At 48.6% G+C, this 27,559-nt stretch overlaps 1 protein-coding gene across 3 annotated transcripts; it reads left to right on the top strand.

Annotated features, from left to right (window-relative positions):
• The first annotated feature begins 6,253 nt into the window (after positions 1–6,253).
• CHAF1B (chromatin assembly factor 1 subunit B) lies at positions 6,254–24,946 on the top strand. Of its 3 annotated transcripts, none has more exons than XM_028116914.1 (14): positions 6,254–6,733; positions 7,483–7,618; positions 8,057–8,189; positions 9,705–9,822; positions 10,455–10,558; positions 12,950–13,046; positions 14,765–14,849; positions 16,420–16,513; positions 18,613–18,682; positions 18,780–18,871; positions 20,748–20,910; positions 22,177–22,557; positions 23,108–23,202; positions 24,159–24,946. In XM_028116914.1, exons 2-14 carry the CDS (start codon positions 7,493–7,495, stop codon positions 24,248–24,250), a joined length of 1,650 nt encoding a protein of 549 aa, XP_027972715.1. In that variant the 5' UTR covers positions 6,254–6,733; positions 7,483–7,492; the 3' UTR covers positions 24,251–24,946. The 3 variants fall into 3 exon arrangements, with proteins under 3 accessions (XP_027972715.1, XP_027972690.1, XP_027972706.1); XM_028116889.2 differs by having other exon boundaries at positions 6,636–6,733; positions 20,745–20,910; XM_028116905.1 differs by having other exon boundaries at positions 6,690–6,723; positions 20,745–20,910.
• Positions 24,947–27,559: the final 2,613 nt, after the last annotated feature.

Below are 27,559 nucleotides of genomic sequence, written 5' to 3'. Positions count from 1 at the left end.
TTTTTCCACAAAGATACACCGTTTTACATACCCACCAGCAATGCAGAAGCATTCTAGTTTTTTCACATCCTTTCCAACACTAATTTTCTGGGTTTTTTGTTTGTTTCTGTTTTTACTTAGCCATCTAATGAGTGTGAAGGGTTACCATTATAGTTTTGATTTGCATTTCTTTAGTGGCCAGTGATGTTATGCTTCTTTTGTGTGTCTACTGGTCATTTGTATATGTTTGGAGAAATGTCTATTCAAGTTCTTTGCCCATTTTTAGCTTGCTTATTTTTTACTGTTGATTTGCAGGATATGATTTTGTAAAGCAAGTATTCTGGCTCTTAGTCCCTTATCAGATATATGATTTATGAATATTTTCTTCCATTCTGTGGCTTGTCTTTCCACCCTTGAGTTTTTAGTTTTGGTGAATTTGAGCTTATTTATTTTGTTGCCTGTGCTTTTGGTATCATATCCAAGAGAAATCCCTGACCAATCCAATATTATGAAGATTTTTTTTTCTGTTTTCTTCTGAGAGTTTTATAGTTTTAGCTCTTATATTTAGGTCTCTAATCCATTTAGAGTTAATTTTTGCATATGGTGTAAGATTTCAACTTTTTTTTTAACTTCTTTTTTGTGCATGTGCATATCCAGTTTTTCCAGCAACATCTTTTAAAAAAGACTGTCTTTTCCCCATTGAAAAATCATCTCATCCTTATTAAAAATTGACCATATAAATGAGGGTTTATTTCTGGGCTCTGTACTCCACTGGTCTGTATGTCTGTCATTATGCCAGTACCACACCATTTTGATCACTGTAACTTTCTAGTAGGTTTCAAAATCAGGAAGTGTGACTCCTCCAACTTTGTCCTTCTTCAAGATTGTTTTGGATATTCAGGGTCCCTTAAGATTCCATACGAATTTTAGGATAGGTTTTTCTGTTTCTAAAAAACATGCCATTGGGATTCTGATAGGAATTGCACTGAATCTGTGGATTATTTGGGGTACCATTGACATCTTAACAGTCTCCCAATCCATGAACATGGGATGTCTTTCCATTTATTTCTATCTTCTTTAATTTCAGCAATTTTTAAAAAAGATTTTATTTGACACAGAGAGTGAGGGTGCACAAGCAGGTGGAGTAGAAGGCAGAGGGAGAGGGAGAAGCAGTCTCCCCCCGCCCCCCCCGCCCCAAGCAGAGAGCCCAACAGAGGGCTCAATCTCAATCCCAGGACTCTGGGATCATGACCAGAGCTCAAGGCAGGTGCTTAATTGAGCCACCCAGGCACCCTTAATAATTCTTTAATACCAAATCTAGTCAGCATTCAAATGTCTGGTCATTTCATAATTATTTTTCCAAGTGGTTCAAGTTGGAATCCAAACAAAATCCACAAGTTGCATTTGGTTGGTATGTCTCTGAGGTTTCTTTAAATCTGTAGGTTGGTTCTTCTTCCTCTGTTTTCTTATTTTTTAGTTGTTGAAGAAATCAGAACAGTTTTCTTTGATAATTTTCATTTTTTATATCATTTAATTTTTAGGAAAATCTTTCTCTTGTATTCCTGTAAGCTGGTAGATCTACAGAGTTAATCAGATTCAAGTTCTTTGGTTTTATTTTGCTTTGTTTGGAAGAATCCTTCTTAGGTGGTACTATGTTCTTTGTGTTGCATCATACCAAGAGGTGCATTATATATATTCATCCCTTTTTGTTATATTAATTATTTGAGTTCGGGTGTTGTCATCTTAAACAGTCCTTTATAAAGTTCCCTATCAGTCTTCACCTAATGATTTTAGCATCCATTAATAATTGCACCTAGATCTATTATTTTATTAGGAGTTGTGAAATGGTGGTACTTATATTTTATCAATCCTTCTGAGTTGCGGGACATCTAAAAAGGAAACCTATTTAGTTATCCTGAGGCATATAGTTCATATAGGACAGGCGGGATAAATGTTTGGCTTATGCCTTGTTTCCCAAAGGTAACCACTGAGGCTTTTTTTTTTTTTAAATTTTTTATTGTTATGTTAATCACCATATATTACATCATTAGTTTTTGGTGCAGTGTTCCATGATTCATTGTTTGTTCATAACACCCAGTGCTCCATGCAGAACGTGCCCTCCTCAATACCCATCACCAGGCTAACCCATCCCCCTACCCCCCTCCCCTCTAGAACCCTCAGTTTGTTTTTCAGAGTCCATCATCTCTCATGGTTCGTCTGAGGCTTTTTGTTAATATCATTATGTATGAGTAAATTTTAGCATTTAATGTGTTTCAATCCACTGTGGCATTTTTCCAATGTTAAATTGTCTCACTTTGGCTACAGGTCTTCAAATTGGCTCCTGTGTCCTTATTACATATTCCTAGTAGTCTTTGATGATTTTCTTGCTTTCTGGTATAATAAAGTATTTCAGGCTCATCTAAAACATTTCCTGTTCTAGACCAAGAAACAGCCATTCCTCCAGGAAGCTGTGGTTCTTTTCAAGGGAAATGCTATTTAGAGACCATATCGAGGCACAGACATACTCATTGCTTCTGGTTTGGTTATCTTCTAAGCCTTTTTAGTGGACTTAGCTAGGAAATTCTATTTTTTTTTTTAAGATAAAAAATATATTGAATATATACCAATACTGCCAATTTAGAGAATTTATCTTCTTAGATTTTATATATCTAGATTTCTACTCTCTTTTTTGCTGGAAATCTTGGTTCCTAACCACATAATATAGTTATTTGCTTTTCCCAATAAGCATATATATATGCATATACATATATACCAATACCACTATCACTTCTAACCATGGGATGACTGAAAAAGTATAAGTTTTCTTTGGGATATTACCACATTTCTGTGTATCACTTGAAGTAATTCCTTCTTGTGCTCATCATAATGCTTCATCCATGCTGTTGCAGTATTTCCTTTTGATCTCTGAATAGAATTCTACTGTATGAATATGGTATGGTTTGGTTATCTTTTCTTCAGTTGATGGATATTTGGTGTCTCCAGTTTGGGCTATTATGAACAAAGCTGCTATAAACATTCTCCTGCAAGTTTGCTTTCAGTTTTTCTTACATATACACCAAGAGTGGAAGATCCTTAACTCTAGGAAACAAGCTGAGGGTTGCTGGAGGGGAGGTGGTTGGGGGGATGGAGTAACTGGGTGATGGGCATTAAGGAGGGCATGTATATGATGTAATGAGCATTGGCTGTTATATGCAAATGATGAATCACTAAACTCTACCCCTGAAACAAATACTACACTATATGTTAACTAACTTGAATTTAAATAAAATCTTGAAAGAAAGAAAAATGAAATTGCAGGACCATAGGGTAGACATAATCTTTGACTTAAAGAAACTAGTGAACAGTTTCCTAAAGTATTTGTATCTTGGTTCAGGCTTATGTAAAAAAGGTATAGATTGGGTGGCTTAAATAACATTAAATTCTCACAATTCTGTGGGCAAGGAAGTCCAAAAAGCAAGCACCCGCAGATGTGGTGTCTGGTGAGGACACTTCCCAGTCTGCAGATGGCTGCATCCTCACGTGTTGGAGACCTGGGAGAGGGTGGTGGGTGGGGAGGAAGAGAGAATTTTGACTTTCTTCATCCCTTTATAAGGGCACCAATCCCATGATGGGGGGTCCACTCCCATGACCTCATCCAAACCTTAATTACCCCCTTAAGCCCCACCTGTAGACACCATCACTTTGGGGATTAAGGCTACAACATAGGAATTTGGGGGCGGGGGGAGACCCAAACAGTCCACAGCGATTTGTATCATTTTACACTTGCACCAGCAGTGTGCTCGACTAGATCTTGTGCAAATTTTACTTTCCTTTTCTCCTGTTTTTCCTTTTTATTTTGATAAAACAATATCTTTTCCTAACCCTGTATTGAACTTTCAATTTCTGCTGTTAAATTTTCAGTGTGCTCCTCTTTCCTATTCCTTTAATAATGTTTTAGTAGAACATACTCTTGACTTCAGATTTTTATTCTAGAGTAGTCACACTTAGAAAAGGGAACTATAATAAAGTGCATTCAGAGAAATCTTTGTGTTTGTTTTTTTTTTTAAAGATTTTATTTATTTGACAGAGACACAGCGAGAGAGGGAACACAAGCAGGGAGAGTGGCAGAGGGAGAAGCAGGCCTCCCACTGAGCAGGGAGCCCGATGTGGGGCTCGATCCCAGGACCCTGGGATCATGACCTGAGCTGAAGACAGTCGCCCAACGACTGAGCCACCTAGGCGCCCCGAGAAATCTTTGTTTTTGAAGTCAGATTAAGATTTACTCCCTTTATATTAATTTTCACTATAAAAAAAGTTCTCAGGAGACCAAATAACTTGTGGTCCCCTTAGAGTGATGCACTTGTGTTAAAATCAATGCTTGCAGCCCAAAGTGAAGTTCACTGATTATTGAGGCATCTAGGTGGAATCACTTGCCGTGGATCTTGGTGCAAAAGTCTGAGGTCTCCACCAAACACTTGCCTTCCTTCTTCCTTCTCTCCTTCCCTCCTTCCTTCTCTTTACCCCCTTTCTTTTTGAAAACATTTGACACATCTCAGATCCCCACTCTGGCCACCATGTGGCTCACCAGGCAGGCACTGACATCAAGGCCCCCCCCCCCCAGTTTTCACCAAGAAAGCCATCTCCTTCATGTATATTTAGTACCTAAACCTATGTCTGTTTTTTTTTTTTTTTTGATCTACAGTCTAGAATCCTGGCACTCTAGGAGGTGGTCAGAGGATTCATTTGTGAACCAAGAGCATTGTCAGAAATGGGGAGAAACCTGGTGGTTATGAGAGACATTGAACCCCTGGATCCAAACCAGATTCATTATCACTCACCTGGGACCTTGAGAAAATGCAGACCCGCCAGGGGCGCCCCCTGCTGGATACTCTGAATCAGTGGGCCTACGTAGGGCCAGGAATCTGTAGTTTTAGAACAGCCAGATTACCTACGTTAGTCATTCCCAGTCCAAGCCCTCTAAATCCTAGCCATGATTTAAGAGAGAAGACCTAAAAGCTACATATCTGGATTAAATTCTCTTAGTTTACTGTAGAAATCAGGCTTAAGGAGTTTCCAGTCATTCCTCTCAACACAAGACATCCATTTATAGACAAATTCTATAACTTTCATAAAATTGGCTAAAAGAATAACCAGCATTTATATAAGAATCCAGGTCATTCTTTTTCCTAAAAAAAGAATTGGCTCCTCAGATGAACCTATATGTTCCTTTTATCAAGTAAAAGCGATTCATCCCAAGGTCTTTGTTTCCTGGCCTTCTTGGAAGCTCACTGATAAATTGTCCCATTTAGAAAATTATCCAATTTCAAAAGGCCTGCTGCATCTAGTTCAGGCTTCTGATTTACAACCTTTCTTGAAAATGTTTAACAGGTGTTTATGACCACATCTGCTTATTGCTTTGAACTCTCCAAAACATTCTAAAAGCCAATATATATTAAAAAAAAAAACCCAAATTCTACATTTTTGTTTGCAAAAGGAAGAAGAAACCTGGTTAAGTTCAAGTGCAATGATATCCAGGGAGGGGGGCGGAGGGAGAGGGAGCGAGGGAAAGAGAGAACAGCGGAAAGGTGGGGAGTGGGAGAGCCACCCGGGGGAGGCTGGCAGGCTCTCTTCTGCAAGGTTGCACAGGGCAGCACTCGTTTTGCAAAGTCCCTTGGTGTTGAAGACCCAGAAACCTGCCGTTTGTCAGCACAAAGAGAGTGTCCATCTGTCATCTCGTCTCAACGAAGCTCCCAGACTAATTAATATATGCAGGATTCCAGTTAATTTAGAATAAGAAAACTGCCTTTGAGACACACACGTCCAAATGACCTGCTCCTTCACGTCTAAATGCTTCCGGGGTTTTGCCCCATCCATCCTTTCCCATTGCGAGTCCCACTGCTACCCCCTCTGTGCCTCTGTTGTCAACTGTGAGTTTCTTTAAGCTTAAATTCCCATTTCCCAGAGCTGATCATCCAAAACTCTATCACCTGAAGCCCATTTTAAATGCCTTCTCTTCAGACTTCCCTTGAGGTTTCAGATCAAAATAACCGAGCACATTGTTCCTTATACACTTTTTTTCACACTCCTTTTTAAAATAGTTATTTGCGTACATGACTCCTGGATGCCCAAAAAGAGTTTGTGTTTTACTGATGCTTGAAGCTCCAGAGACCGAGACGGGGCCTGATGCAGAGTTACAGCTCTCAAACACTCGCTGTGAAAGAATACCAGTGACAGACGGGGTGGTCTTGGGGGGGGGGGTCTCAGAGATACAGCCTCCCCACCTGTCCTACAGGACCGCTCTTTTCCTTTCACCGGACTGTCAACTCCCTGAGGGTAAGTATGTCTGAGTTTCTCTCTGCACTGCTTGTCCAGCACCGGCATAGGGTCCAGCATCTGGCAGATGCTCAGGAAATGTTTGCTAAAAGAGTTAAGAAGGGAAGAACTGATTTGAATGAAGGAGACGATGAACTCGCCTTCCACAGAGGCGTCGGTCGGGCACGTAATTAGTGAACCGGCGGGAGCCGGCGGGGATTCCGAGGACCCAGCACCTCGGGACCACTCTCTGCGGCCGGAGGAGGGGCGGAGCGCCACGCAATCCCGCCCACACGAAGGCGGGGCGAACAGAGTCCCACCGACAAAGAGGCGGGGCGTCGCGGGGAGTCCCCCCCATAGGAGGCGCGGCTTGCGGCGCGCGGGAAGAAGCGCAAGCGGCGGCGGGAGCTGGCGGTGCAGTCGACTGGCCGTGTACGTGCAGGTACTGCTTCCCCGGCGCTGGCTCTGGCGTCCCCACGGTCTCCCTGCGGGGCCGGACGGGGGCGAGAGGATCTCGCTGAGGGCGGGCCGCCGGATCTCGGCATAGCTCCGGAGCGGCGTGCATTCCGGCGGCCGGTCCCCGCCCCGACCCCGTGCGGCCTCCTCCCGGCCGGGCCTGCTTTCGGCTTCTCGGCCGAGCGTCCCGTCCCTTGCGGCCTGCGAACGGGGGAAGGTCCCCTCCGGCCCCGGTTTCCTCCTTCGGGCGACCCCCTCCTCGTGGCCCCCGCCCCTGGGAGGTGGGTGTCCCCCGCGGCCCCCTCCCCCAGGCGGCCTCTCCCGGGCGGCCCCTTGCCCCGGACAGCCCCTCACCCGAGCGACCCGACCCCTGGCTCTCCGGGAGCGCCCCCCAACCCCCACCAAGCGGGGGCGGTCGCGCAGCAGGGCCCGGCCCCTTGATTTCCTCTGCCTGGGTGTTGCATTTTGCTTTTCCGGACGTAGCAGTAAAATAAACCCAACAGCCTCGGCTCAGTGAAGCTTCTTAGGTGCACCTGCAAAGGTGTTACGTGAGAGGTCAACACTGGCATCCTTTCCCGGTACGGCGTGCATTTTTAATGATGAGCAGGGTTCCCGGCTCATAATAAGCGTTCAGGACCCCTTTCCTGCTCTGATAACTCATTACCAGCGATTTTCAGCTTTCCTCTGTCTTTGGGAAAAGAACGGTGCTGGAGGAATTTGTTTTGCTCCCTCAAGGCTCAGGAGGATGAAAGTCATTACTTGCGAAATAGCCTGGCACAACAAGGAGCCGGTGTACAGCCTGGACTTCCAGCATGGCGCGGCCGGGAGGATCCACAGACTGGCGTCGGCGGGCGTGGACACCGCGGTTCGGGTAAATGGGGCGGGATACAGAGAGGCGCTGCTGAAGCTTCCTTCTCCATTCTTTCCTTTAAGATGAGTGTCAACAAACTCCGACTGTTCTGTCATCTGGCGCAGAGAGAGAACTTCTCAGGGCCTTGAATGAGCCATGAAAGCAAAAGAAAGCTTTGCTCCTTGGGGAATGTTTCCCTAATTGATGATAAGCTGGATGCTCATGAAATTAGAATCCCGAGCCAGTTCCTTTTGGGGAACAGTTTGCACTAGAAAGAGATAGGAGAGAGGGCAGCGAGCAATGGGACTGTTAGTGTATGTTTCAGAAAGAAGTTCCATTTTACGTAGCAAAAGAAAAACTGTTTTCTTCCTGAAAATTAGCCTAGTGTTCTTTTAGTAAGCACAGTATGGTAGGTGCTCACTATATGGTTCTCTGAACGAATGTTTTGGTTATCAACAGATCTGGAAGGTGGAAAAAGGACCCGACGGAAAGGCCATTGTTGAATTTTTGTCCAATCTTGCTCGCCATACCAAAGCTGTCAATGTCGTGCGTTTTTCTCCAAATGGGGAAATTTTAGCATCAGGAGGAGATGGTGAGTGTTAGTATTAGCTTTCAAAATTCCTTAGAAACCAGATACCTTTGTGTCTCATGTTAAATAGTGAGATCTGAGCTAGGTATGCTTTTTTATTTTAGAGGTCACTTGACCTCTCAATCCGTCATTTAGATAGTTTAGTAAAATAGCGTTCTGAGGAGTATGAAGGGATGGAGGACAGCAAGCTTAACCTGAGAAGAGCTGTTTGTCAGTGTCCAGTGCACCCCCCCAGCGACTCCCCCTCACCCCACTCTGCTGGTGGAGACAAGTGGGGCACTTACCATTTTGCCAGTGTTCCAGTACAGCTGTCCTGGCCTTGTTTGATCGCTGGCTTGGTATCCAAGTGATCACGGTCTTTCCCACATCTCTCGTAATTAATTCACTTGGGGGAGTATTGTCTGAATGGCCCTCTAAATTATGTTTCCTTGGTGGGAGTAGATTGATTCATATTTTCTGCTTGTGCTTAAATAGCATAAAACTACTACCAAAAAAGTAAATCTTTTTACCATGCTTTGACACCAGAAGAGTCTAGAAGTTACTAGAAAATAAAACACATCACAGGTTTTGTTTGCAGAAGGAGGAAAGCGACCCGGTGAAGTTCAGTGCCATGGTGTCCAGGGCATGTGTGCACAGAGGTTAAGGTGGAAAGTGGGGAACGCCCCTGGGGGAGGCTGGCAGGCTGTCTTCTGAGAGGTCGCACAGGGCAGCCTTTGGTTTGCTAAGTCCTTTGGCCTTGGAGGCCCAGAAACCTGCTGTTAGCAGTGGAGAGTGTCCAGCTGCCAATGTCAGGGCTGATCTCCCCTCCACCCGGCTCCCCGAATTCCACACTTCTGCCCATACAGCCGGCTCAGTGACTGTCCTGCTGGTGGCATTCAGAGGGAAGCCAAGCGGTGCTCAGACTTGTGTGGAGAGTTGGGGTCAGAGCACAGGGAGTTGGAGCACCCGGACAATGGATGACATCAGGCTGAGGTATCTGATGTGTCCATATGAGTAGCTAATGCGTCCATGCATCACCATGTGCTGGGCATTGTGTTTTAAGTGCTTTATGCATATTAACTCATTTAATCCCCGAGAAAGCCCTATGAGGTAGGTATATGCTGTTATCCCCATTTTACAGGTGAGGTAACTGAGGAGTTAAGATGCTAAATCCTGCTGAGGCTAAGACAGCTGGGAATGATTTGCCAATCCTTGCTTGATGGCTCTTGGTTTTTCCCTATTCAGCCATCCATAGGTAATGCCTTAGGATTTGTTAACACAGCGCTTTGTAATGGTGTTTTGCCGGCCTAGGGACTCTTCTGTTGCACGTGACTCTGGATAGCTCTGATCTGGTATGAGTTTGATTTTGGAGTTTTAGATCAGAAGGCAAACCTGTTTTTCCTTTCCAAATTCGTGGAAGTCACTCATGGTGACCATAGTGTCTATTGAACAACGTAAATAGGGTTTAATATCCTAAAAGCCCAGAAATGAAGGAGCATGCAAAAAGCATGGCTTATCTTTAACTGAATCACTCCACAGATGCTGTCATTCTGTTGTGGAAGGTCAACGACAACAAGGAGCCAGAACAGATTGCTTTTCAGGATGAGGATGAGGCTCAGCTGAATAAGGAGAATTGGACTGTCGTAAAGACCCTGAGGTAACTTGCGGAGGCCCACGGGAGTGATTTATCTAACTGATCTGAATGCATTCAACTCACATGCATTTTTTTATTATTTAAAAAAATTTTTTTTAAGTAAGCTCTACACCCAGCATGGGGCTTGAACTCACAGCTCTGGGATCAAGAGTCGCATGCTTTACTGACTGAGCCAAAATGCAGGTGCTCTGCATTTTGACTTAGAAACACGATTAAAATGGATCTTCTTTCTTTCTCTTTTTTTTTAAGAGAGAGAGTTGAGGGGGAGGGAGCAGAGGAAGAGAGAAAATCTCAAGCAGGCTCCACAGCCAGCCCAGAGCCCAACATGGGGCTCGATATCACGACTCTGAGATCATGACCGGAGCCCAAACCAAGAGTTGGACGCTTAACCGACTGAGCCACTCAGGCACCCCAAAATGGGTTTTATTTCTGCTATAAAATTTTCTTCAGTCAGATTGAATCAATTATAAAGCTATAACTACCCGTGAAGGTAGCAGATCCTAGCTGCAGCCAATATAGTTCCCGTAGAAATTTCGGAAATCCTAATGTATGGTCTCCGAGTTTGCCTGTAAATTTTTGATGGTTTTTCTCTTGTTGAGACAAGATTTGCTTTCTTTCTCCTCTTTGGACTCCAGGGGCCACTTAGAAGATGTGTACGATATTTGCTGGGCGGCCGACGGGAATTTAATGGCTTCTGCCTCTGTGGATAATACAGCCATCATATGGGACGTCAGTAAAGGTAGCTGACACGTTTCTGTTATTGTCGGGGGAAGGAATCTTCTTAGTGGCTAAAAAGTCTAATCTGTATCTTTTTTTTTTATTTTTAAAATATTTATTTGAGAGAGCGAGAGAGGGCATGGGGGGAGAGGGAGAAGCAGACTCCCCGCTGAGCAGGGAGCCCAGTGTGGGGCTCCATCCCAGGACCCCGGACTCAAGACCTGAGCCGAAGGCAGACACTTAACCTACTGAGCCACCCAGGCGCCCATAACCTGCTTTATCTTTAAAGGCATAAGAAGAGTTTCTGAGTGAACTAAAATAGGTGTCTGGCTCAGCAGGTGAGGATGCCCCTGTGTCATGGATCCGACTTAGTTTTAGGGTCCCAGTCCGAGTGCAGGAGGCTTAGCCATGGCGCTAGAGCGAGGTCCGTCCCACATGCATGGGGATGCAGACGTGTTGGGGGCAGGGCTCACCCCTGCCTTTGTGGAACTCAGGCTCTTGGGCAGTTTTAGCACGTTGTCATCATCGATGGGCCCTGAATTCACCGTGTTGGGAAAGGTAGGGTCAGGTGTCCGTTTGACAGCAAGGACCGCCAAGGACAACCTCGCTCATTTATAGAACCTGTTCTCTGGGTGGGGAGATAGTAGACATGTGAGAATCTATAAAAATGGCAGTGAAATGCCAAAAGCCGGTTAGTGGCTAACGCCGGGCCATTTTTGCCCCCTGCAGACCGTTACTCAGCCTTGATGTTTCCTCGTAGCCTCTTGCCGAGCTCCCCCTGATGCTCCCGTTGGTGCTCCCGGCTGGTCCTCCTGCAGCCCGAGAGTGCTGGGAGGGAGTCAGGGTGGAGAAGACACCCCCGCACCCCCGTGCTGCCTGCACCTCTGGATTGTCCACTCTGTGAAAGTCTGTTTGTTCTAGGTCCTGCCATTCAGCCAGACCCCCTCTATCTTGCCCCACCTCTGTCCCGGACTTTGGCAAAGCGGAGGGCAGTGTCCCTGTCGTCTTCTCTTTCCCACATCAGGCCATTGCTCCGGACAGTTTCAGTGTCTGTGTGGACAGTCCACCCAGCAGCCCCCTGATGCCAGTTGGAACGACCCTGAACGTGGCCAGGTCATTACATCCTACAGGATGATGGCTGCGTGTCAGGGGCATCAGATGCAGGTGTGACGTCCGTGGGGGGGCGGTGGCAGTGCCAGGCAGGCTGCTCTGGCCGGAGGCAGGGGGGCGGGCCGCGGGCGTTCCTTGGGGAAGAGGCTCCAGCCTGTGGGAGCGGCAAGGGCAGGGGCCCTGGGGCAGCCGCTCGAGCCCCAGGGCAGGTCGCTTACAGAGTCCCTCTCCAGAAACCCCTGCACTCACACACCGACTCAGTGACGCAACTGTGGGTTAAAAAGACTCCTGCAAAACTCAGAGGTCGTCTGAGGAGGTGCTGTCACCCAGCCCCGGGCCACCTTAATGTCACACACTCCCCGAAAAGACTCGTAGGAAGGCTGGGGAGGTGGTAGTTAGCCTGAAGCACGCTCACTGCGTTTCACAGATGTGGGGGCGGTGTCGGGGCCACAGGCAACTTAGGAGGGGAGCGGAGCGGAGGCCAGACTGCAGAGGGCTGAGAGGAGAAGACTGGGGGAGGTGAGTGAGCGAGTGTAGACGCCTTTTCAGAGAAGAGGGTTTTGGGGTTTTTGGTTTTGTTTGTGCTGAATGGCCAGGGCTTCATAACTCCCTCCTCTCTCTATCCAGGTAATCTTCGGCACTGCCGAAGTTTAATCTCTTTCCGCGGAGTCCCTTTTCCATCCTGCTAGCTTTGCACGGGCCCCGCCCCCGCCCTGGCCTGCTGTCACCTCCTAACTAGGGCACTGCCTGTGTTCTCTGTGAACCTCGGTTTCATCTTCGTCACGCGGGTCGCTTCCCAGTTGAGTGTTGCTCTCGGCCTCACCTTGAATTCCCAGAACCTTGTACACAAGGGTCGCAGTCACGTACCTCCTCCTCCCTGTCTTGCCATTTTGGCCCTGGACGTGACCCTCTAGAGTTCTCCCTTCCTCATTGCTCCCTGTGCCTAAACTGCCCTCCCTTCCTGCCGTGGATCTGCTCACAATACCTGCTCCTTCGTGACCCCCTTCGTCCCGCCTGACCTGGAGAGCCGAACTCGCCTCGCCCCCTTCTTGACCCTCACTGCTGCCTCAGCTGCCCCTCTGTGTCCCGTGCTGCCCGTCTGTGGGTGTGTGTCTCCCGTGAAGCTGCGGGCTCCTTGGGAGTGTGGGCTGTGTGAGGTCCTCTTTGTCTCCCCAGAGCCCGACACAGAGCGTGGTGCAGAGGCAGAATGACGGGATGGGGTAAAGGGCGTCATACCTAAAGTGGTTGACGCCACTCGTGCTTGAGTAGATTTCCACAATGCTGTTGTGTGCTTTATTCACAGGACAAAAGATCTCCATCTTTAATGAACATAAAAGTTATGTCCAAGGAGTAACCTGGGACCCCTTGGGTCAGTATGTTGCTACCCTCAGCTGTGACAGGTACGTAAGTATTTGGCAAGTTGTCTTCTCTATTGGCTTAATCTTTCTGCAGAGGTGTTTTCGTCACCACTTAACCAATAATAAAGAAAAGTCTGGGTTTGATTCATCCGTCTGTCCATCCATCCACGTTCTTGGTTTCATATAAAGCATTTGGTTTTACTGTTATTCTTACACCATAACAAGAAATTGGAAACTAATTAGGGCAAGTGCCTTATACGTAGTGCTTAGTAAATCTTTATTGAATGGGTGAATGAATGCATAGAGAGCTTTGAATTACATTTGAATTTCATGGGCAACTTTTAAAGAAAAAGTGTTTTTTATAACTATGACTTAGGCAAGAAGGGGCACCTAGTGGTAGGGTTTGATATTTCTTTCTTCTTTTTTTTTTAAGATTTTTTCTTTAAGTAATCTCTACACCCAGTGCAGGGCTCAAACTCACAACCCCCGAGATCAAATCGCACGGTCCACTGACTGAGCCAGCCAGACGCCCCTATTTCATTTTTTAATTATAGTTTACTACTGCGGGATTTTAATGATTCTACTTAACGTAAACCTAGAATATTTTGTCTTTTTTGGAAGGAGGTTTTGTTGCTGTCTTTACTGGTGTCCTGCATTTAATTGTGTTCTTGGAACAAGGAACTAAACATCAGAGGTGCTGGATATATTACTCATTGGTCACGATAGTTGTTTTTTTTTTTTTAAGATTTCATTTATTTATTTGTCAGAGAGACAGAAAGAGCACAAGCAGGGGGAGCAGCAGGCAGAGGGAGAAGCAGGCTCCCCGCCGGGCAGGGAGCCCGATGCGGGACTCGATCCCAGGACCCCGGGATCACGACCTGAGCCGAAGGCAGACGCCCAACCGACTGAGCCACCCAGGCGTCCCCAGAATAGTCTTTTTGAGTATTTACCCAACTACTTTTATTTATTTATTTATGTATTTAATTTATTATTTATTTTTTTAAAGATTTTATTTATTTATTTGACAGAGAGAGACACAGCCACAGAGGGAACACAAGCAGGGGCAGTGGGAGAGGGAGAAGCAGGCTTCCCGCTGAGCAGGGAGCCCGATGCGGGGCTCGATCCCAGGACCCTGGGATCATGACCTGAGCCGAAGGCAGACGCTCAACGACTGAGCCACCCAGGCGCCCCACCCGACTACTTTTAATCATAACACCTTTGATTTCAGATGGCCCAGCAATGTGGAAGAGTTAGGAGAAGCTATGAAAAACAAACACCTTTATATTGTATGTGCATTTATTTTCCAATCTGTGTGTTTTATTCGGGCATTCAGGAATATAAGGATCTGATTAGTGGGAATAATATGAATTAGCAACAACCAAATTTATGTGCTGGTGTTTTCCTTACTCTTGCAAATCCCTGAGGGCAAGACCGTTTGAAACAAATATCACCATAGTCTTACAAATCACCAATGGGCCGAGTGTCCAAAGCCTGAAAGGACCAGGCCTAAAGCCCATCTTACTTGATAAGTTGAAACATTCAGTAAGAAATGAAGTTATGACCTATTTCCTGACTTCATTAGTGACCTGCCTTGGTGGCTTGTTTCTGCCACAATTAATGTGACAGGGTGACAACAGTTACTATAGGTGGTCTCGCAGGCTGACATTGTTTAATCGGTCTTCAGTTTTGGTACTGGTTGCTTCTGTGTGAAACACTTCATTCACTAGAAGGGACCAGTCAGAGTCTTCTTCTTTCTTTAGGATCCTGAGGGTCTACAGCACCCAGAAGAAACGTGTGGCTTTTAATGTCTCAAAAATGCTGTCTGGAATAGGGGCCGAAGGAGAGGTAGGAAATATTTGACCTTCTACTTTAGCAGGGCTTCTGTTGCGATTCGGGAGGTCGTGAGCTCCTCCGTGTCTTAAGGCTAAACCGCTGGTCTCAGGCCCCCAACGCATGAACTACCTTGTACTTCCTCAGATCCAGTCAAGGCTCAGTTAGACCGTTGGGCCGGTCTGCATGGGACTGGGGACATCTGGGGGGGGGCAGGGGACAGCTGCTGATGGACAGAGGTGTTCAACCCTGGCTCACTGTGGGGTCCCCTGGAAGCATTAAGAAATATGGGCGCCCGACCCCCTCCCCCCAGATGTCATTCACTTGGCTTGAGGGTGGCAGGGCCTCTGGGATCCTGAGGTGTAGTGAGGGTCAAGAACTTCTGACCTAGGGGACCCCGGCACTGTGCAACAGGAAGGCAGGTGGGTCAAGCATCAGGTTGTCTGGCAAGAGGCCGTATACCATTCTGGCCGGTATGGAGAGAATGTTGCTGGTGGACAACAGAGACCCAGCCATTGGTCCTAGAGGAATCAAGACTACGGACACAGGCACTTAGGCAAAAGGGAGCAGGTCGGTCACTGGAACAAAAAAGGGACGCAGTGTGAATCCCGTCCTCAGGCAGCTGGCTACTGGTGGCATAGGTGAGCTCCCCTACGGTGAGGAGGGTGATGCTGGGTCTTTGGGTCCTGGAGACCTAATGCTTAGTGTTTATCAAGTGTCAGTGAGTTGGAGCAAAAACCGTCCCACACAGGCGTTTAAGACATGTTTGGAAAGATAGGTTTACCAGTTTAGTAGTGGAGTGTTTTCTAAGAAGTGTTAAGTTGGAAATTCTAAGTGGACACACACAGATAACAAAGGGCCCCTGGTTGTCATCTTGCTTCTCCCAACTCCCAGGCTCATTCTCCAGAAAAACCACTGCCGACAGTGTGCTGTGTTCTCATAGAGGCTTCGTAAAATAACTGTAGAGCCAGCCACACACACACACACACACACACACACACACACACACACACACCTATGTACACCCACAGCTTTCCTTTTTTAAAGATTTGAGAGGGGCAAGGGGCAGAGGGATAGGGAGAAGCAGGCTTCCCGCCGAGCCGGGGGCCCAATGCAGGATTCCATCCCAGGACCCCCGAGATCATGACCTGAGCTGAAGGCAGACACTTAATGGACTGAGCCACCCAGGCGCCCCAACACACACAGCTTTCCTTAACACAAATGGGCAGTTAGCTTTCATGAGACTCTTGCAGGTTTTTTTTTTTTTTTTAAGATTTATTCATTTTAGAGAGAGTGGGGTGAGGGGCAGAGGGAGAGAATCTCAAGCAGACTCCCTGCTGAATCTGCCACAGGGCTCGATCCCAGGCCCCTGAGATTATGACCTGAGCCGAAATCAAGAGTTCGGTGCCTAACTGACTGAGCCACCTGGGCACCCCTACTCTTGCAGTCTTGAGTGATTTTTTGATTTATAATATATTTCATCTATTATTATGTAATAGATGATACTATGTAAAATTAAAAAAACTGGTTAGCCTTTCTTGTGACTGTAAAGATTTGGATTAATGTTTAAACTTGTGTGCCACAGGCAAGAAGTTACCGGATGTTTCATGATGACAGCATGAAGTCATTCTTTCGTAGACTTAGTTTTACTCCTGATGGATCTTTGCTCCTCACACCAGGTGAGTTTAACAAGTTTTTTTTTTTTTTTTTCAATCCATTTAGAGAGAAGGAGGGCATCCCAAGCAGACTCTGCCTTGAGTATGGAACCTGTTGCAGGGTTTGATCTCATGATCCTGAGATCATGACCTGAACTGAAATCAAGAGTTGGACGCTTCACCGACTGAGCCACCTAGGCGCCCCAAGAATAATTTTAAAAGTATGGAAAATAATAATACTTGAGCAGGTGTTTGACTAAATGTCAGCAGATACTTTTGGTGCTACTACCATCAAATCAACATGGTTATTAGTACAGGAATAAACAGATGAGTGGACCAGAACAGAAAATCCAGAAATAGGTCCTGAGATCAAAGGGAATTAAATATCTGACTTGGGTGGTATTTCAGTGGGAAGAATGAATTACTGAGTGAATGGTGCTAGAATGTCCAGGTGTCTGGAAGAAAATGATACTGGACCCTTAACTTACATATAAAAAAAAAATTCCAGGTGAATTCAATACTTAAATATAAAAGGTGAAAATGTAGAAGGACATCCTAGGAACAGGGAGGACAAACTTAACACTAGAAACCTGGAAGTTCTTAAATGATAGGCCTTTTCGACTGCATTTGACTGGGGAGCCTCTGTACAGCAAAGACCCCGTAAGTGAAGTCAGTTGACAAATAACAGAACTGGAATATACTGTTTACGTCACAGGAAAGAGAGAGCCTATGTGTATCATTTACAATGGCTCTTCCAAATTGATGAGAAAAAAGGAAAACCCAGAAGAAAAAAAATGGGTGAAAGATACAAAAAGGCAGATCTGTGCGTTTCAGCACACAAAGGAAAAGGTTCGGAAACTCAGTGACAGAAAGAGAAATTAAAGTGACACACAATGAGGTATCTTTTATTCTTTTCAGACCAGAAAAAAGTGAAAATATCGCTGCTGATGGGCAAGCAGAATGTGGGTATTGCTGGTGGGATTGTGAATGGTTACAGCCTGTTCAGAAAACATTCTCGTCACCGTTAAATGCATGTCCTTGTCAGCCAATCTGCCCCTCATCTTAGACTTAGTCTTTAAGAAATGAAAACCTAGTACGAAAAAGTATATTTTCAACCCTGTTTATTGCAAGTATTGTTTGGAGCTGTGAAAAAACAATACTGATTAACAAGATGGGTGAACGAAGTATGGTATCTTCAGAGCAGTGAATATTAGGCAGCTAGTAAAAAGGTGCATTACCCAAGTTAGCGTTCATGAGCGGTTGACGGAGCAGACCAATGGAAGGAGGGGTGTAAACAAGACCCCGTTTCTGTGAGCTGGACTGAAAACCACACCATATGAATAGATATGCAGTTGAGCTGTAACTGGTTGCGGTGGGTTGTGTGAGCGTGGGGGAAAGGCAGAAATGATCCATGGCTTGTTCAAATGGGTTACGTGGGGATGGCAGGCTGGGTTGGGTGGGGGAGGGTTGAGAGTGCTGACAGGACCTCTGCCCACCCTGGTGGGGATGAGGGGGTCCCAGGTGAGATTTCGCGTGTATCAAGAAAGCGGTGTCCAAGAGCAGCTGTGGCTGGCGGTCATTCTCTGCCCGGGTCTGGCCTGGCTTTCAGGACATCGTGGGGTGCGTGTGGAAGAGCTCAAATGTGGGCTCTCCCCAGAACAAGGTCAGCTGCTGCAGGGGGCTGGGACTGTAGCAGAGGCCTGGGCCCCCCCCGGCGGCCTCCTGGCTCCAGCGGGCAGGTGGAAAAGAGCAGGCACAGGCTGCCAAGTTCAAATCCAGGGACCGAGCCGGGGGGTCTAGCGAGAGCGCTTCTGCAGCAGGAAGTGGCTGGTCTCCCTGGCAGAGGTCTTCACCGCAGGGGCCCCCTGCTCTGTTCTTTCTGCCCAGGCCTCAAGCCGCCCTGGATGGGTGGGCCGCTCGGGGGAGGGGACAGGTGGGTAGAGCTTGGGTGAGAGCCGAGCCCAGACTGGGACTGTTTGTATTCGTCCTCAGTCACAAAAACATTGTCCAGAGTAGACAGCTAGCGGGGGAGAGTATTTTACGAGCCAGGGGTGGATGCTCTTGAGTTTATCCTCTTCAGTCTAACAAAACCTTGCCTCTTCTCCCTCTCCCTGCTTCCCCAGCTGGATGTGTGGAATCTGGTGAAAACGTAACAAATACGACTTATGTTTTCTCCAGGAAAAATCTTAAAAGGTATGCAATTGAAGACATAGTTGAAACGTTTACCCTTTCTTTTTGCTCTTGGTGCGAAACAGTGCCCTTTCTAAAAAGGTCATGACCCATCTTCCAGGCCTATCGCTCATCTTCCGTGTCCTGGCAAAGCGACGCTCGCTGTCCGTTGCTGTCCGGTCTACTTTGAATTGAGGCCCGTGGTGGAAACAGGTACGTTAGAGCTGCAGTGGTTGTGCTACGGGTCGTGATTTGGGTTTTATCTTGTGGGGAAAGGTATGTGGGTTTGGTTCAGTTTAGTTCCTAGGAGGAGCTGGAGCAAAGACCGGTGTTATCAGAATGTGTGTCCAGTTTTTGCATTGTCCACAATACACCTTCTTCACTTTAAAGGAAGAAAGGTACTCGTATTTTTCTACTGAAGCAGGTCGAATATCATTCATCCATCTCCTATGCAGTAAAGTTATGTTTGAATTGGATTTTTGTTTTTAAGGGTTTTTTTTTTTTTTTTCTTCATGTAAACAGAGAAATCTTGTCCAAGGCTTTAAGCAGTCAGATTATGATGGGCCTTCGTGTGGTTTTCCTCAGGTTTCTCATGCTTGGGGTTCATTGAGCTTCTTAGATCTATGGGTTTATAGTTTTCATCATTATGGGTTTGTAGTTTTGGGGAGTTTCGACCACTGTGGCATCACATTTTTTCCGTCATGCCCTGACCTCTCCATCTGGGACTCCACCTACACGTGCATTAGGTCACTTGACGTCACCCCCTGGCTTCCTGCTGTATCTCAGTTTTCTGTATTGCATATCCCACGTCTCTACTTAACATGCTCCGTCTTTCCTCTTCTTGAACATGCAGAATACAGTGTATGTACACAAAGACATTGAGTTATTACAAAGGAGTGGCTTTGACCCCCCCCCCAACCTCATCGTGGGTCATAGTTTCTTCTTTGAATGCCTGGTAATTCTTTATTAGATGCCAGACATTGTGAACTGTACCTTAGTGGATGCTGGAAATATATATATGTTTTAAAGATTTTATTTATTCGACAGAGAGAGAGAGAGAGTAGGAACACAAGCAGGGGGAGTGGGAGAGGGAGAAGCAGGCTTCCCGCGGAGCAGGGAGCCCGATGTGGGGCTCGATCCCAGGACCCTGGGACCATGACCTGAGGCGAAGGCAGACGCTTAACGACTGAGCCACCCAGGCGCCCCTGCTGGATATATTTTTATAAATATTGAGCTTTTTTCTGGGATGCGGTGAAGTCACTAGGAAATACTGCGCTGCTTCTCTTCGGTAGACTGGACCCCAGGGGCATTTGGTCGACAGCTAATTTCCCCACTGCTGCAGCAAAGTGGCCTGAAGTAGGCTCATCTGAGCCCCGAGAGCTAGGTTTTCCACCTGGCCGCAGGGAGCGCCAGGCATGGCTTTCCTGTAGTTCTTGCTCTGTCCTGGGGTGGTTTCCTCACATGCTCGCTCCCATCAGTGCTCAGCTGGAGACCAGAAAGGGCCCCTGTGCGTCTCTGCCCATGAGCTCCGGCCGCCCAGGCCTCCTGCTTCCACCTCCGTCCTGTCGGCTTCCCTCTTACCTTTTCCGGGTCTGGAAGCTCCAGGCGGTAAACTGAGGCAGATATAGGCCTCCCTCTTCACTTCCTTCCCTCAGGGATCCGTGTCCTTCAGTGCCTGATGCTCGGGGTCTGAAAGGCCGTCGTTTGGTCAGTTCTGCCTGGTGTTTGTTGCTCCAGGTGGGCGAGTAAATCCTTATTCCTTGATGTGAATGCACATAACGAACTGAAGGACCGTTAAAGTGTCACTTGACGGGGTGTTTCTCGGTGACCCTTACTTTTCCTTCTCCGAAAGTGGCCCCTCAGCCTTCCCTGTTCATTCACACGTCCGGTCCCGTCTTTTTGGACCTCCTGTGGTGCCCCCGACGCTCGGGTTGGGACCCTGTGTCCTCGCCGGCTCCTGGGGCGTTCTCCTTAGAACTGGCCTTGAGTAAAATGATGTCATTTATGTCCCCTGATAGAGGGCTTTTGGGGGGGATTTGTTGGCGTTTGCTCCTTATTTTCCTGTCCTTTGTCCGTCTTCCCCCAGCAGACGGACCCTCGCAGGAGCTGGGTGTGGAGCTGGTGCGCCTGCCCTACCGCCTGGTGTTTGCCGTGGCTTCCGAGGACTCGGTGCTCTTGTACGACACCCAGCAGCCGTTCCCCTTTGGCTACGTGTCTAACATACATTACCACACCCTCAGTGATGTGTCCTGGTGAGTGGCCGGCGCTGAGGAGGTGCAGGGCGTGGGACCCTGGACCAGACCCTTGGGGGGAGCATGTCAGCACGATAGATGGCTTTTTTGGCCCATATTAGTAATTTCTCTTCTCTTCTTTTTTTTCTCTTCTCTTTTCTTCTCTCTCCTCTCTCTCCCCCTCCCCTTCCCCCTGCCCTCCCCCTCCCCCCTCCTCCTCTCCCCTCCTCCCTCCCCCTCTCCCCTCCTCCCTCCCCCCCTCCTCCTCTCCCCTCCTCCCCTCTTCTTGTTTCGTTTAAGATTGATTTGTTTGAGGGGCACCTGGCTGGCTCAGATAGTTGAGCGTCTGCCTTTGGCTCAGGTCATGATCTCGGGGTTTTGGGATCGAGCCCCATGTCGGGCTCCCTGCTCAGTGGGGAACCTGCTTCTCCCTCTCTCAAATAAAATCTTTAAAAAATAAGATTTATTTGAGAGAGAATGTGTGCGTGCACAAGTCGGGAGCGGGGGGAGTGGGGGAGAAGAGTCTCCAGCAGGCTCCCTGCTGAGTGCAGAGCCCCATGCGGGGCTCGATCCCAAGACCCTGGCATCATGACCTGAGCTGGAAACCAAGAGTCAGACACTTAACCAACTGAGCCACCCAGGCGCCCCTTCCAGTATCTTTTTAAAGGAATTAACATTAAAAAGAAAGCCATTTCTAATTTGCTATAACACCGCTTCCTACGGTAACAGTAACATCTGAATGATGCCATTCCGATGCCCTGGGGATTTCTCTAATTCTCAAACTGAGGGGAGGCCCCGTGGGCTCCCTGGTTGTTGGGAACTTGCCAGCCCCCTGGCAGGAAGCCCACACCAGTGAGCTCCCGTCACCCAGAACTGCGCTTGTCGGTGGTGGCACTTGGCACTCTGCCTTCTGCTGGGGCTCCTCCACACCCCCGGGGTCCCTGATTCACCCCTAGCTCCCGCCGGGCCTGCCCACCCACCATCTCTTTCTTGCTCTTTATAACCTTTTTCCTTCTTTTTCTTCTTGGGGGTGAGGGGGGAAGGTCATCACACCTTTATTTGGGTGATTTTGATGACAGTCCTGGGATGCCGCAGTGCCTGGGAAAGTCGAGCCGGGGCTGGGAAGGAAAGGGTAGGAGTGAGGAGGACACAAGCCCTTCCCCCTTTCACACCAAGCCTGTGATCCTGTGTGAACTTGCCTTTTCTAACGACTACCGAGAGCCTTAAGAGGGGCCCTTTTGGACTTTGGTACAGTTTCTAACCTTTTTTCCTGTTCGGGGAACAAAGGTCCAGTGATGGGGCCTTCCTGGCCATCTCTTCCACGGACGGCTACTGTTCATTTGTGACGTTTGAGAAGGATGAACTTGGAATACCTTTGAAAGAGAAGCCGGTTCTAAGCATGAGAACGCCCGACCCAGCAAAGAAAACGAAGAGTCAGCCACACCAAGGGTCTTCGCCAGGACCCAGGCTGGCCGAGGGAACCCCCACCGGCAGAATCCAAGACCCCAGCAGCCCCTGCACACCCCCGCCTCAGGCGAGACCGTCTCCAGCCCCAGCAGCACCTTCCGAGGAGAAGGCCCTGCAGCCTGGCACTCAAAACCCGAGAGCGCCCCCGTCCCGGAGGGTCACTCTGAACACCCTGCAGGCCTGGAGCAAGACGACACCCCGGTAAGAACTTCCAGTGGAAGAACTTGTCCTTGCGTTGAAAAACAAAATAGTAAACCAGAAGGCCCCAACGTTGAGCAGGGGACATCCTGTAAGGGCTTCATAGTGTGGCCAGAGAGATTTCGGGACAGACCTGAGTGCCAGCCCTTGCTTCCAGACCTCTGCGGGGTCCCCGTTTCCGCCTGTCAGGGAGGGCACACGGGCAGACGTGGCTGCAGCCTGCCACCCGGTTTCTGGAGCTTTCCGTAGTAGAAACTGTGTCTGCTTGCCTTACGTACGTGGCGTCCATGGGTGTTCATCATACCATTGGAGATGAACAAAACAGGTTTTGGGACTTTTAGATGACTAGTTAAGCCTTGGCTGTTGTAACTGTGATGATTGAACTTAGTACCTGAACATAGTCCTTAGTTCCTAAATAAGTGGGCACATCAACACTTAGTGTCTTGCATGATATGATCAACTCCTTGGGGTAGTTTTGAAATTTGGTATCCTCACAAATGATTCCGATGACACTAATGAGCCATTTACCCCTTTATTACTTTTTTTAATCAAGGAGGATAAACTTAATACCCTTAAAGACAGATACCCCACCGAATTCTGCACCAACCAGTATAATTTCCACCCCGCCCACAGAAGAAATTCAGTCAGGTGAGTGACGCTGGTCCTGGTTTAATATAAGTAAAGGTAGACTATCTTCTCTTTTGTTCTCTTGGAAACTTACCACCTTTTTTTTTTTTTTTAAAGATTTAATTTATTTGACAGAGACACAGAGAGAGAGGGAACACAGGCAGGGGCAGTGGGAGAGGGAGAAGCAGACTCCTCGCCGAGCAGGGAGCCCGATGCGGGGCTCGATCCCAGGACCCTGAGATCATGACGGGGCTGAAGGCAGACGCTTTTTAACGGCTGAGCCACCCAGGCGCCCCACTAACCACCTAATCTTAAGTCCATTTTGAGAAAGCGGGGATGCATCTTACTAGACCGATCATTCAAACTCTCTGGCTGCCCACTTATGCCCATCAGGGAGGCCACCTTCCCACGCAGCCACTCACAGTAAATGATAGATGGCACGTTCAGAGGTGCTCGAGGTCAGGGTTCTCCACCTGCAGGGCTGGATAATTCTTTGCTGTGGGGGCTGTCCTGTGATTGTAGGCTGGCGGCCCCCCTGGATGCTGGTACCCATTCTCCCCTCCCCCACCCACTTGGGACATTCTCAGAGGTCACCAGACATTGCCCACTGTTCCCTGAGAGGCGAGATCGCCCCCCCCATTGAGAACCACTGGATCCTTTCTCTTATATCCATATAGGACCTTGCTAGGCAGTTCAGTTCTCGTCCGGGCACAAAATTTATTTTGTAAACATCCTTTTTTTTTTTCTTTTTTTAAGATTTTAGTTAGCACGCGGTGGGGAGGTGCAAAGGGAGCGTCTTAAGCGGACTCCTGCGCTGAATGTGGGGCGCGATCTCAGGATCCTGGGCCCACAACCTGAACTGAAACCAAGAGTCGGATGCTTAACCAACTGCGCCACCCAGGGGCCTTGTAAACACCAGCTTTTAATTTTAAAGAAGTGTTCACTTACTTGCCAACCTGTGTTTGTTAACGTTCCAGAGATGCCTGGAGACCCTCAGGGCAGTCCTCCGGAGCTCAAGCGGCCGCGACTTGGTGAGCATGAGGGAAGTCCCCAAGGTCTGGACCCTTGATGAGACCTGTCTGGTGCTGAGGGCTGCCAGGTCTGGGGCCCCCTGTGTGCACAGAGCCGGGGGGGCCGGGCCGGAGACACCGGAGACCAGTGGCATTAGGCAGAGCCTGACGGACACTCGGGAATGGATTTCTGTAGCAGAAGATACACAGGGACCAGTTTTTCTGCAGAACTATGTTTGCTCTTGTGTTCAAGATACATTTTTACCTCGGAGATGTGAACATTTTAATAGACTAAATCCTCTTTTTGATGAGTTTCTGAAACTGGAGTTCAGCGTTATCTAGAAACCGTGAATCCTCCTTTAAAAATACTTGCTGCAAAGTAGAGACATGATGCAAGCGGACTCCTTCTAAAGCAGGAATGAGAAAGAGGAGAAAGTTATTTGAGGTTTATTCTGTTGAATTGACCTTCTGCATAGTCGATTTTTAGGAGTTTGCTAGTTTGCTTTCTGATTTTAAAGGTAATAACGCTTGTTCTTTGTTCTGGAAAGTTAGGAAGTGAGAATAAAATAGGAAAACTGGGTCAGAGATGGGACCCCATTACCATCAGAAGGAGCCTGGTTGTTGTTCGGGCATATTTATTTCCTTGACTTTTTTCTTAGGGAGAGAGGTGCGATTTCACTTTAGCTACAGCTTGGTATCCAAATAGGTTAACTTTTCAGATTGATTTTTCAGAGTAAAAGAACTTACCTTAGCAATTTATGCCTCTGCCTTTGCTTTCCCCAGCCCGGGGATGGGGGACGTGCGCTCCTTTCTGCGGGGAGTAAAGCAGGGCTGTGGGGTGGGGTGCAGGCAGGGCCAGGACGGGGTCATGGGCCCGAGGTCGTTCTGGCTTCTCACCGACAGGAGCTGCTACCGGCGCATTTCATAACACTCGATGCCCGTCATATGGCAATAATGACCACCATGAGTCGTGCAAGTGAGGCTCCCCCAACCCCAGATTTTGTTCCAGTCTGGGAGAGCTCACAGCATTTAGGAGCCCTGGTCAAGTCTGACAGGAAGTGGCCGAGGAGTGGATCAATGTGTCCCCTTTGACAATGTTGTCCCTCCAGCAACAAAGAACTGGAAAAAGGATCAACGGGTTGCTTAATCCATAACCTTAGTTAACCAGAAAAAGAGCTTGCTTCTCTTTCAGGTGGGAAAGTGGCTCACGAGGGGTAATGTACGGTGTAGAGAACTAGAAGTTGAACAGATTCTTAGCTGTGATGACAAGGGTGTGGGACACATTCAACATGAAGATATTTAAAATGTCAGACAGTATCTGTTCTGCCCAGTGATTCTCAGCCTTCACTGCGTGCTGAAATCACCCAAAGAACTGACTAGAGTATTGACGCCTGGGTACTCCCTCCACAGGGCATGGCCTAACAGAACTGGGGCATGGTCAGGATTCTTTAAAGCTCCAGGTAATTCGGATGTGCAGCCAAGACTGGGAAATCCCAAGAGAAAAAACTCTCCCCGGGTATGGTCTCTTGTGGTTAAATCATTTCCACCGAAAGCTTCCTCTTATTTATTCTCTGCATCATCACTGATTGGCAGCCTGAGAAGATAACGGGTGGGAGATGCCCTCAGCTCTTCAGAGAAGAAAGATTTTACGTTTCCTGCGGCTGGAGTGGTGTATCGATCCCTGTGCAAAGAGGTGTGATTGTGGGTCCCGTGTTCTGGGTGGGCGAGCCTGCTTTCCTGGCCACACTCCAGACTTCTCTACACCTCTGTCTCTGGTGCAGCAACCGTGGGGGGAGGGGGTACCTACAGCCCAACGCGTGGGTTTATAGGCAGGACTAGTTGTCTGTCAGCTGTCACTGAATATGAATTCGCGAATCGTCCGTAAAAGCCCAGGCGATGTTAGCTCTGTGTCCTGATCTAAAACGGTCCGCTTCCATCCGAGCACTTTACTGAGAAAGCCTTCTGCAAAAGGAGCCTAGCGTGAGGGTCAGGCGGGGTCCCGTCACCCAAAGTCACCGTGAGCACGGCTGCCCTCGCGGGGGTCTGGGGCCCACGCCATCGTGCCAGGAGCCCCCGCAGGCGGGGCGTCTGCCAGGGCAAGGGCGCTGCAGCAGACACACGAAGTGGGTGTCACTGGGGACAGGGCGGCTGTCCCATCCAGTCCCCTTACTCACATCTGCATGTTCACGGCGTTGAGGACCCTTCTTAGCAAAACAGTTGTCAGCGTCCATTTCAGCAAGTAGGTCTGGAAACTTCCAAGTGGGGAGAGGACGACTGGCCCAGCCCTTCCCACCAGGAGTCTCGAGAGCCTGCAAGTTCCCTTTGTCACCTGACTAGTTCAGCGTGCGGCCTCACACCTGCCATGGGCACACCTCGGACAAATGACTTCACCAAAAGCTGTTTCTTTACAGCTCTACCACCTTTCCCTTTGCCCACTGTGGCCGGGGACAGGGTGAAGCGAGGAGGCGGAGACGAGACATCAAACCGAAGGGCTGGAGGGTCGCAGGAACAGGTCCCTGTACTCCCGCACGAGCTGTCGGGGCCGCTGGGGGTCGCTGTCCCAGCTGGACAGGCCCGGGCTCGATGGCTCCGCCAGCCCCGCGGCCCCACCGGCTTCCGGGGGTCCCTGTCCCTGCCCCTGCCGGGTTCAGAGCAGGCTTTGCCAGAGTGGCCCTGGTGGCTGGTCCTAGAGGAGCACGGCTCCAGATTGGGGTAGGGGAAGATGAAGAAAGGAACGTGAGGACCCATCTCTTCGCCCGTCCGTCCATTCAAGAAATACTTATCAAAGAGCCAGGTACCCAAGCGTCCATCAGGGAACAAGAGAGAACCCTTCCCCTGGGGCTTACATTCTGGCTGTGGAGACCACCGGTCCGCAGGGAGAGCCGTGATCGAAGAGCACTATGGGAAAAGGAACGCCGGCTGGGGCGGCCTGCCGTCTGCAACAGGACCGGCCCCTCTGAGGGTGAAGCGGCAAGCGGGTCAGGTTTTCCCACTCGTCAGGAGCAAGATCACCTCAGCTCAGGCACAGGCTGGGTGTTTCGGGCTCCCTGGCACTCAGGCGCCTCCTGAGCGATGGGGGCACGCAGGGTCTGGGGACGTGGCTCGGGTGGCCCAGCGCCGGCCGCGGGTGACCACTGCCCAGTCGTCGTCGGGGCGGGGGGGCGCCTGCCACTTTCCAGGGGCCACAGAAGCTTCTTCAATCGTGCCTCTGTCTCTTCCTCCAGACCAGAGGCAGAGCCATACATCACGCAGCTTTGTCTTCCACTTCCTGCATTTAAGCAAATCCCAGAGGTTGTGACAGCTGAGTTGTCAGGGTGGGGGCCGCGGAAGGCGCCTCGTTCAGCACGGCCTCTGCGCCCGAAGGCCTG

This window comes from Eumetopias jubatus, unplaced genomic scaffold (assembly GCF_037043125.1).
Source record: "Eumetopias jubatus isolate StellerSeaLion01/CBP00866 unplaced genomic scaffold, mEumJub1_p1.0 scaffold_1, whole genome shotgun sequence".
Lineage (NCBI taxonomy): Eukaryota > Metazoa > Chordata > Mammalia > Carnivora > Otariidae > Eumetopias > Eumetopias jubatus.
This window is presented reverse-complemented; position numbering and strand designations above follow the sequence as displayed.

Excerpts from the sequence above, each read along its gene's own strand:
- CHAF1B (XM_028116889.2), top strand. The coding sequence starts at position 7,493 with ATGAAAGTCATTACTTGCGAAATAGCCTGGCACAACAAGGAGCCGGTG. Across the intron at positions 18,683-18,779 it reads TCCAGGAAAAATCTTAAAAG|GCCTATCGCTCATCTTCCGT; the intron begins GTATGCAATTGA and ends CCCATCTTCCAG. Across the intron at positions 18,872-20,744 it reads GAGGCCCGTGGTGGAAACAG|CAGACGGACCCTCGCAGGAG; the intron begins GTACGTTAGAGC and ends GTCTTCCCCCAG.